Source organism: Microchirus variegatus (genome assembly GCF_963457635.1).
Source record: "Microchirus variegatus genome assembly, chromosome: 11".
Classification (NCBI taxonomy): domain Eukaryota; kingdom Metazoa; phylum Chordata; class Actinopteri; order Pleuronectiformes; family Soleidae; genus Microchirus; species Microchirus variegatus.
In genome coordinates, this window is record NC_139812.1 from 29,051,730 (window position 1) to 29,062,470 (window position 10,741).

General features: G+C 48.2%; 2 protein-coding genes across 2 annotated transcripts; one reads left to right on the forward strand and one right to left on the reverse strand.

Annotated features, from left to right (window-relative positions):
* The first annotated feature begins 910 nt into the window (after positions 1–910).
* Positions 911–4,078, forward strand: aifm2 (AIF family member 2). The gene is made up of 9 exons (XM_083897274.1): positions 911–946; positions 1,876–2,055; positions 2,381–2,496; positions 2,593–2,712; positions 2,892–2,984; positions 3,079–3,187; positions 3,256–3,408; positions 3,518–3,718; positions 3,805–4,078. Exons 2-9 carry the CDS (start codon positions 1,878–1,880, stop codon positions 3,957–3,959), a joined length of 1,125 nt encoding a protein of 374 aa, XP_083753400.1. The 5' UTR covers positions 911–946; positions 1,876–1,877; the 3' UTR covers positions 3,960–4,078.
* A 486-nt stretch (positions 4,079–4,564) lies between these two features.
* LOC310933925 (very long chain fatty acid elongase 6-like) lies at positions 4,565–7,900 on the reverse strand (the record flags this gene model as incomplete). Its single annotated transcript, XM_083897495.1, has 4 exons — positions 4,565–4,992; positions 5,071–5,222; positions 6,443–6,574; positions 7,803–7,900. The coding sequence occupies 4 exons, from the start codon at positions 7,898–7,900 to the stop codon at positions 4,565–4,567; spliced, it is 810 nt and encodes a 269-aa protein (XP_083753621.1).
* Positions 7,901–10,741: the final 2,841 nt, after the last annotated feature.

The window sequence follows — 10,741 nt, forward strand, 5'->3', positions numbered from 1 at the left end:
AGACGTTAGAACGTGTTAATGACGTCACATTAACAGTGACTCCGGTAAAGTCCGAGAGCCGCTCGGGTTTGTCCGGAGAGTCTCGAGCTGATGAGGCTTCACCATGGGAACGGTCAACGGTGTCGCGAGGACAAAAGACTGCGCTCACACACACTCACACACACACACATACACACCCCCCCCCCCCCCCCCCCCCCACACACACACACACACACACAGTTTAAACAGTTAACTCAAACTCTCGCGGTGACCGTTAGTTAGTTACAGGTTGATTCTCACCGCGGGAAACTTCTTCTTCCTCCTCTTCCTCCTCTTCCTCCTCTTCCTCCTCTCTTCCGGTCAAAGGTCACGTGTCCTCCATGACCCAGTTCGCCGTTAAACCACCGACAGAACCGGAGAAGAAGCGGTAACGACTGACCGAGACCGAACACCGCCGCACACATTCACCACTGTTTACATACACACTCACGTCCGGTCAGACCTTTCACAATAAAAGTGCTACCGGAAGTTGTCTTTTCTCCGGCTCAGGGCTCTGTGTCTGTGTGTGTGTGTGTGTGTGTGTGTGTGTGTGTGTGTGTGTGTGTGTGTGTGTGTGTGTGTGTGTGTGTGTGTGTGTGTTATTATTTATGATATTTAACTGTTAAATAATCATTTAATTTAACAGTTAAAATGATTTTATTTTCAACTATTAAATGAAATGATTGTATCGACTTGTTGTTCGATCAAAGATCTTCTCCAGTTCACCGCGCGACTTTAGTTTTTCCTGCAGCACTTGAAGGCGGCCGCAGACTAAGCCCCGCCCCTCTAACGCCAGTTCGACGAGGCTGAGATGTGATTGGCTGCAGAGCTGATGTCGTCATCAGAGCAGACAGAGGAAAACAAGAAAAGTGAGGCGGAAACGAGCCGCGCTGAGCTCGTGAGTGAGGAGGAGGTTTACCTGCAGCAGGTGAGTGACAGCGTGACCACGTGCTCACGTTTGACAGGGTTTCAAAGTGCGCACGCGACCCGGTTACGTGATCTGAAACCACGTGGTTTGTTGTTGATGTGACGGTGGATTCCAGAGTCTCGCGAGGATTCAACAAAGTTTATACTTTTATTTACTGACGTTTGTTTGTTTGTTTATTTATTTATTTACTGCAGTTCATGTTTGTTTGTTTAAAGTTTGGTTGTATAACTCATCATCATCACAACATGGCTGCCAGTGGAGACAGATTTAAGCCACGCCCCCAAGTTAAAGAAGTCTATTTACAGAATGCTTTTCTACTCACTAGCAATTCATTCATTCATTCATTCATTCAGTTTCATACTCGTTCACATGTCAGGAGCACGTCAGCGGGAATCAAACCCACAACCCTCCTGTTGAAAAATGACTCGCTTTACTCGCTTTACTGGGAAAGAGTTGAGAGTCCACAGCACTCACTCTCTGCATTTAATGTCTATTTAAGGTCATTTAGCATCTTTACACAGTCATTTAGCATCTTTTTGCTGTCATTTAGCATCTGTTCGTGGTCATTTAGCAACCTTTCACGGTCATTTAGCATCTTTTCGCTGTCATTTAGCATCTTTTCGCGGTCGTTTAGCATCTATTCGCTGTCATTTAGCATCATTTTGCGGTCATTTAGCATCTTTTTCTGGATGTGGCTGGACTTTGGTGTGGCAGAGTGAGTGGTTTGCAAACAGTCATAAAGACGTGATCATGTGACTTGGATTTAATTTGCTGAGTCTTTTTATAAAGTGGCACAAATCTGGTTTTCCTTGCGGCTCCATTTTGTGTTTGAGACGCACACAAAATGGCCGCCAGTGTGTTAAAAAATGTAGCGTGTGTACAACAGTGTTTACAGATTTTACTGTGTGTGTGCGTGTGTGTGTGCGCAGAGATGGGCTCCCAGCAGTCGTCAGTAGAGGGCGGCGTCCATGTGGTGGTGGTGGGCGGCGGCTTCGGCGGCATCAGTGCGGCGCTGCAGCTTCAGTCTCACGGCCTCAGCTTCACGCTCATCGACATGAGAGACGCCTTCCATCACAACGTGGCGGCGCTGAGAGCGTCGGTGCAGCCCGGTAACACGCCACATGCTACACGCTACACGTCACATGCTACACGTCACACACCACACGCCGTACGTCAAACAACACGTCACACGCTACACACCTTACGTACTATACGTCACACACAACACACTACATGTAAAACTTAACACGTCACATGCTGTATGTCACACGCTACACGCCAAACACAACACGCTGCACGCCACAAACTACACTCCACACATCATGCGCCATACGCTACATGCTACACGTCACAAGCCACACGCCTTCAGTGATGACCTGCACCTGTGTTGACTGTGTGTGTGTGTGTGACCTTTGACCTTTGACCCTGCTCCAGGCTTCGCTCAGAAGACGTTTATCCCGTTCACTCAGACGTTTGGAGACAGTTTCGTTCAGGGTCGAGTGGAACGAGTCGACACAGAGAGACAGACGGTCGTCCTGCAGGGGGGGACGGTGAGCACGTGTGTGTGTGTGTGTGTGTGTGTGTGTGTGTGTGTGTGTGTGTGTGTGTGTGTGTGAGAGTGAACAGCATGATACTGCCCCCTACAGGAGATCCAGTACTCTCACCTGATCCTGTGCACAGGGACAGACGGACCGTTTCCTGGAAAGTTCAACACTGAAGCATCGTTTGAGACGGCGGTGAAGACGTACGAGGACTTTGTCCAACAGGTACCAGGACTGGACCAGGACAAGGACTTTACTGAACCAGGACTTTAGTGCAGACACGTCCATCCTCCAAGCTAACGTAGCATCGCTGCTAATGTTGCTTAGCCTGTTAGCAGCAAAATTAATATAGAGAATACATGTCTTCTGTGTGTGTGTGTGTGTGTGTGTGTGTGTGTGTGCAGGTCCAGTCTGCAGACTCAGTCCTGGTTGTGGGCGGCGGCTCCAGTGGAATAGAATTGGCGGCCGAGATAAAGACGGAGTATCCAGAGAAGAAGGTGACCGACGCTGACCTTTGACCTCTGATCATAACGTCTGCTCTGATCTGTGACCTTTGACCTCTGCTCCTCCTCCTCACCCCGTGACCTTCAGGTGGTTCTGGTTCACTCCAGAGTCGGACTGGCCGACCCGGAGCTGCTGCCCAGCGTCCGACAGGAAGCCAAAGAGGTTCTGCTGAGGAAAGGGGTGGAGCTTCTGCTGGGTATGTGACATTAAACCGGCTGTGATGTCACAGAGACGCCGCAGTGATGTCACCGCACTCTGTTTCAGGTCATAAAGTGAAGGATCTGTCCCAGCTGCACCTGAACGTCACACGCAGGAACACCACGGTGACCACAGACAAAGGATTAACTCTGACCTCTGACCTCATCATCGACTGCTCAGGTCTGAAGGTCAACGCTGAGGCGTACAGACACGACCTCCGTAAGTCACACACACACACACACACACACACACACACACACGAGCGCAGGTTAACTGTCCTGTGATTGGTCGGTAACAGTAGCCTGTGAATGTGTGTGTGTGGACACAGGTGACAGCGTGACGCTCAGCGGCGCTCTGAAGGTCAACGCTCACCTGCAGGTTCACGGCTTCACCAACGTGTTCGCCGCCGGAGACTGCGCCCACGTCAACGAGCCCAAGATGGCGTACCACGCCCAGCTGCACGCCGCCGTCGCCGTTAGCAACATCGTCAGAGGTCTGAAGGGGGAGGAGCTGACGTCGTATAACACAGGTACACACACACATACACACACACTGGCCTGATGGAGCTGCATGTGGTTGCTAGGTAATGCAACTGTCGCCGTGTGCGGTTGCTAGGTAACGTGACCATGTTGCTGGCGATGGGTCGTGACGACGGCGTTGGACAGTTTAACGGCTGGAAGCTGCCGAGGTTTCTCGTCGTTCTCGGGAAAAGTCGCGATCTGCTGCTGTGGAAGAGCTGGAGAGAGATGAAGCAGAAATACACACAATAACAGACACACAACAAATTCAATAATCATCACATTGGTCATTTAGCATCTTTTCGATGTCATTTAGCATCTTCTGCTGCTGTGGAAGAACTGGAGAGAGATGAAGCAGAAATAAACACAATAACAGACACTGATCAATAATCAATAATCATCATTTTCTTCAAACTTTAAAAAATGTTTATTTTCTTTTTACAAACAATAAATAAACTCAATTAAAATCCTTTGATCTTGTCGTCATGGTTTCAACAAACAACTCAGACAGCAGCTGTCAATCACACACACACACAATGATGATGGAGGCGGAGTCTTGAAAAAAAAAATAAAAAAAACATGTGACGTGAGTTCAGAGACCGATCCAGCAGCCAATCAGGCGCCTTCCTGCCTCGTTTCCATGGTTACGTATAAACCTGACGTGAAGGTGAACGAGAAGAGGGGCGGCGGCTTCACTGCCTCCTCAGCTGACGGGGGGGCGGGGCCAGTCCAACCCCACGTGAGAACATGTGCAAACAAACTGTGACCTTTGACCCCAGACTCCGCCTCCAGAACAAAATCAATAAATTAAAATCTTTTCACAGTTTAGTTTCTGGTTGTTGTTTTTTTTACCCGTTCTACTCCGTCTTCTTGCTGCAGTTGCCGTGGCGACGCAGGTAGGCGTGGTAGAAGAAGTTAGCGAAGAGCAGCAGGTAGCTGAGGTACATGAGCGCCGCCCACCTGATGTTGTCCATGTGGGAGGGGCAATCGCCCTGCGGCATCCAACCGTAGACCAGCCCACAAACCGTCAGCCCCATCGCCATCTGAGCCATCTGAGCGCTGGTGATGACCACGGCGAAGGGGCGGGGCACGCGCAGGCCGGCGGCGCGCGCCGCGTAGTAGCTGTACATGAGCGCGTGCACGCCGTAGTTCATGGTCATGAACCAACCGCCGCCGGCGACCATGTCTTTGTACGAGTACCAGGAGTAAAGCAGCACGGTGATGTGATGATACCAGTGCAGGAACAGCAGCTTCTGCTTCCTCAGCACCACAAACGCCGTGTCACCTGCAGGGGGCGCCACAACACGTCAGTCAGTCTGCCGTACGTCCACAGACGTAAATCAAAATAAATGACGTGACTCACCGAGTTCTGGAGCTTTGCTCAGGACGAAGGCGTACGCCCAGAACCTGCTGACCGGACCGCTGTAGAAGCTCTGGTCGCACACGGAACTACGGAACCCGCCGCTGCTCAGGACGTGGAACATGTAGCTGCCTGTGCGCAGCGCGCCGATGATGCTAGGTACGAAAAAAAACATGTTTACAAACACGGGAAAGACAACGACATGAAAACACGACGCGGAACACGACGCGAGGAAAACACAGAGAACGCAAGGACGACGCGGAGGACACAAGGAAAACACGACGCAGAATACGATGCGAGGAAAACAAGACGCGGAACATGGTGCAAGGAAAACACAGAACGCAAGGAAAACATGATGCGGAACGCGATAAGAGGAGGACTAGGCAAACAACGCGAGGAAAAAACGCGTCACAGAACACGATGCGAGGAAAACACGGAGCAGAGAACGGGAGGACGCAAGGAAAACACCGCGGAACATGGCACAGGAAAACACAACACGGAGGACGCGAGGAGGACGCGAGGAAAACACGGCGTGGAACACGTTGCGAAGAAAACACGACACGGAACACGATGGGAGAAAAACAAGACGAGGAGGACGCAAGGAAAACACAGAACGCAAGGAAAACACGACACGGAAAACGATACAAGGAAAACGACGCGGAACGCGATGAGAGGAAAACGACGCAAGAAAAACACGACGCAGAACATGTCGCGAGCAAAACATGGCACGGAGGACGCGAAGAAAAGACGACAGAATACGATGGGAGGAAAAGACACGGAGGATGCAAGGAAAACAGAGAACGCCAGGAAAACGCGGCGCGGAGGACACAAGGAAAACACGACGCAGAATACGATGCAAGGAAAACAAGACACGGAGGATGCAAGGAAAACACGACGCGGAACATGACGCAAGGAAAACACAGAACGCAAGGAAAACACGACACGGAAAACGATACGAGGAAAACAACGCGGAACATAATGGGAGAAAAACACGACGCGGAACGCGATGAGAGGAAAACGACGCAAGAAAAACACGACGCAGAACATGTCGCGAGCAAAACATGGCACGGAGAACGTGAAGAAAAGACGACAATATACGATGGGAGGAAAAGACACGGAGGATGCAAGGAAAACACGACGCAAGGAAAACAGAGAACGCCAGGAAAACACGGAGCAGAGGACGCAAGGAAAAGACGATATGGAACACGATGCGAGGAAAACAACGCAGAGAATGCGAGTTAACATCAGCACTGTTTTTCTTTTAATGAATAAATGTTTATAAAAACATCAAACATCAGTTTTCCTGGTTATTGTCCTATAACCGTCGCCATGGCAACACAAAACAAGTGTGTGTGTGTGAGTGAGTGTGTGTTACCTGAACACAGCCAGAGACAGCGACCACAGGACCAGCGGACGCCTCAGGTTCAGTTTGGGTCGCTGCTTCATGTAGTTCTGCCCGGTGAACACCAGGGCGGCGTAAAGAGCGCTGAACACAAATGCTTTACTCCTGCGATAAAAAAAAAAAAAAAAAAAAGAGTCAAGAAAAACTGTGATGAGTTCAAGAGCAGAGGGAAAAGTCTGTACAACGGAAACACCACACGACGACGGTGAGTTCAGGGTCACTGCAAAAACACCGGAGACTCCAGAAATAATAACGCAAAAACTGAATTTTAAAAACAGTTTCTGTTATTAACCGTATAAACATCAAGAAAAATACTTCTACCAAGAGTGATTGTAGTAGTTGAGCGCCCCCTGTCTGACTTCTGAAGCGTGTAAACCACTCACTCTGCCACAGCAAAGTCCATAGAGAAAATCAGTGATTTTAGCTCACAGGGACACAGGAGCTGATGGTCCTCTGCTGCCTCGTGTGGTCACTTTGTGTCACTGAGGTTAATCTGAACAAATGATTTCAAAAGCCGAATTTTACAAAATAATATTTTATAACTTAGTGATGGCGGCAGCAGTGACACAGAGTGACCACACGAGGCAGCGGTGGATCAACAACTCCTGTGTCTCTGTGATGTTAAAATCACTGGTTTTCTCTATGGACTTTGGTGTGGGAGAGTGAGTGGTTTACTTTACACAAGGAAAAGTCAGTGCAGTTCATTTCAAAAATAAAACTTTAGTCTGTTGACATTTTTAAAACATGAATCATTGATTTTAGAAAGTTAAAAATGTCCCTGACGTCACAGTTTCATCACTTCATCATGACTCACGTGTACAGAACAGTGACGTCACATCTTTGTCATCCTAAGAATTCTTAAAGTTAAATCCTCACCAAACCCTGTTGAGTAATCAGCTCATTTTACATGAAAATCACTTCACTCACAAACTGTTGTTTAATCCTCAAATGAATAAACCTGAGTTTCTCTGTTCGGCTTCAACTGAACATTAACTTTTACTTTATTTCAATAAAAACAAAGCAGATCATTGAAGATTCTCCCCGTTTCCCTCGTCTCCTCTGCGGGTTCACAGCAGACCCGCTGCGGTTTCGAGTGAACCGGTTTAGGTGGAAACGTATTCAAATGAGAACCAGTTTGTGAACCTGACCGACGCCGAAACGAGACCCGGGACCGGATCATCCAGAAACGTCACTCAGATTCATTCAAAAAAACATTGATTTTAAAGTTTTTCTACAACAGATTCGCGTTATTCACACAGGGTTTTGAATGGAGTTCAGGGTACAGCGACACCACGCGGAGGAAGACGGTAGTTAAAGATGAAACGTGACTCACCAGTTTTTCTGCATCCACTGAACCGCGTCTCTGTCGTCGAAGCTCCGCTCGAAGCTGAACTCGCTCAGCGGCTCAAAGGTGTCGTTGTCCGGGATCATGTTCGCTGAGAGAACCGCGGCATGAGTGACGCTGCTGCACCTGCGGCCGCCATTTTAAAGACCTGTCGACAGGGGGCGGGGCCTCAGAATGACCTGCCGACAGTGGGAGGGGCCTCGGGAAAGACCTGCTCTCGCTCCTCTTGATTGACAGGTAAGTGTGACACTTTAAAGCTGTAGTGTGTCACGTGTTCGTGTTTAACGGCTTTTTAAACACATTTTATTGTGAAAACCGGATGTTTGTGCAGAAAGAAGCAAAATCCTTTTGTTTTGTTTTCAGAATGTTTTTATTTTTGTTTCTAAGTTTCAGGAATGAAAACATGACTCTGTTTGTTTCAACCTGCTGCTAAAACATGACTCAGCACATCTGACTCTAATCTGATTACATTAACATGTGTCCATCACTGTCAGTCTGATGTAATCCGATTACCTGAACAGAGTTCATCTTAACGTAATCTAAAAACCCGGACATATATTTGTGTAATCTGATTACCTAAACAAATCTGATTACCTCGACACGTTATTGCAGTCTAAAAACAAGAACTCAAATTGGTGTAATCTGATTACCTCAACATTTACCTGAACATGTGTAAGTGAAAATGTCATCACCCAAATATGTGCCCATGTAATCTGATTACCTGGATATACATTGATGTTATCTGATTACCTGTGCAAATGTTGATGTAATCTGATTACCAGCACATACGTTGATGTAATCTGATTACCTGAACACATGTTGATGTAATCTGATTACCTGCACACGTTGTAATCTGATTACCCGAGCACATTGTTGTAATCTGATTCCCCATTGATGTAATCAGACTACTAGGACATGTAATCGGATTACTTGGACACATGTTGATGTAATCCGATTACCTGAACACACGTCGATGTAATCTGATTACCTGCACACATGTTGATGTAATCCAATTACCTGAACACACAAGGATGTAATCTGATTACCTGGACACGTTTTGATGTAATCTGATAACCTGAACACATGTTGTAATCTGATTCCCCTGGACATGTAATCTGATTACTTGGACACATTCTAACCTCAGGTGTGGGTGGAGTCACAGTTTCACTACGTCATGACGTCACAGGAAGTAGACAGTATGTACAGCTAACGTCCGGCTAGCTAGCAGCGAAACATGTCGGCCGCAGCGAAGCCACAAAAAAAACATCGTCAAGGAAACGAAAACAAAGAAAAATAAATAAAATTCCACGTCGTCTGTTTTCACCTAAAACACAGAAAGTGCCTGAAGTCGCAGCGAGCGAAAAAACAATATGGCTTCTTCTCAACGTGACCTTTATTTACAGCGTGTCAGAGTCTGGACGAGGCATGACTCAGCAGAAAAACGTCCTCGCGTTCAGAGGTTTGATGACTCAGCATTTTTCAAAATAAACGTTAGAAAATGGAGGACGTCTTCATCAGACGCCAGGTCCAGGTCTGAGGACGACGCCCACCACGGCAGCAGAACAGGTGGCTGATGGGAGTTAACAAAAATATTCAAATTTGAATTCCTTCATTTTGTTTTGTTTTTCCCGTCTGAACCTCAGAGACGGCGTCACAACCTCCTGTTTGTTCATCATATTTGTCGTTTGTCCCTAAGAGCTTCCTGTTGGACTCTCAGAGCTTCCTGTTTGTCCCTAAGAGCTTCCTGTTGGACTCTCAGAGCTTCCTGTTTGTCCCTAAGAGCTTCCTGTTGGACTCTCAGAACTTCCTGTTTTCGTTGATTTTCAAGCTTTTACAGATCATTGATTTGTCAAAATAAAAGTCCAGCAGAGAAACAGATGGGGGGGGGGGGGGCTTTTACTTTGTTAACCGTTCCTATTTATGACTACAATAAAACCTGCTGCCGCCTAGTGTCTGATATCAGTCACTGCAGTTCTCTGATAGAAAACAGAAAAATCATTAAAATCATTCATGGAATCACAGATCGTTTTTTTTGTCAGCGATGAAAAAAAAAACAAAAAAAAACAGCACTTTGATCAAACTGTCCAGCATGTTCACACACACACACACACGCACGCACACACACGCACGCACGCACACACACACACTCACGCACACACACACACACACACACTCACAGCAGGGGGTTTGTTTATTGAGAGTCTGGGACACAGAGCCCCTCCCCCTTTGCTTGGTTGCCGCAGCAACACTCCCACGTCTGTCATATGTGGTTGTCATGGTAACCTGCTCCCCCGCCGGTTGCTAGGAGAAGGAGAGTGACGGTGATGAAACAGGAGGTCCGTGTTTGTCGTTTAAGTACCTGCAAACTACAAAGTCCTGGAAAGTTCTGGAGTGAAAATAAACGTTGACTGATTTTGAATTTTTTTTTTTTTACACTCTGTCACTTCCTGAAAGTCCCTGAAATGAAAGTCTTCTCTCCTACCGACCTCGAACGCCTCATGCTGGCTCAGCCAATCAGGATCCACCTGAGGAATAACAGAAAAGGTTTAAAGGAGGGCGTCGGCCTGCGTGTCCAGGTGCGTCTCACGGCGCCCCCTCCTGTTCGCTGTGCGTGTGCAGCTCTGGCTGCGCGTCGTTCTTCTTCTTCGCGTCCTCGCCGCTGTCGTCGCCGCTCTTCATCGTCGAGGACGACGAGGACGACGCGACCTTCAGGCTCTTGGACGTCTTGTGTCCGCGGCTCTTCTCCTTGCCGGCGGCGGCGGCGTCCTGAGGCAGCGTGGGGCTGGAGTGCGCCCTCTGCAGGCCGCCGTCGTCAAACAGGCGGGACTCGAAGGTCACCAGGTCCTCGTCGCCGCTCGCCAGTTTGGCTCGGAGCAGCATGGCGTACGTACCGTAACGGGTTTTCTGTGCGAGAGCATGAGGACGTT

Excerpts from the sequence above, each read along its gene's own strand:
- aifm2 (XM_083897274.1), top strand. The coding sequence starts at position 1,878 with ATGGGCTCCCAGCAGTCGTCAGTAGAGGGCGGCGTCCATGTGGTGGTG. Across the intron at positions 2,985-3,078 it reads CGGAGTATCCAGAGAAGAAG|GTGGTTCTGGTTCACTCCAG; the intron begins GTGACCGACGCT and ends CGTGACCTTCAG. Across the intron at positions 3,409-3,517 it reads GGCGTACAGACACGACCTCC|GTGACAGCGTGACGCTCAGC; the intron begins GTAAGTCACACA and ends GTGTGGACACAG.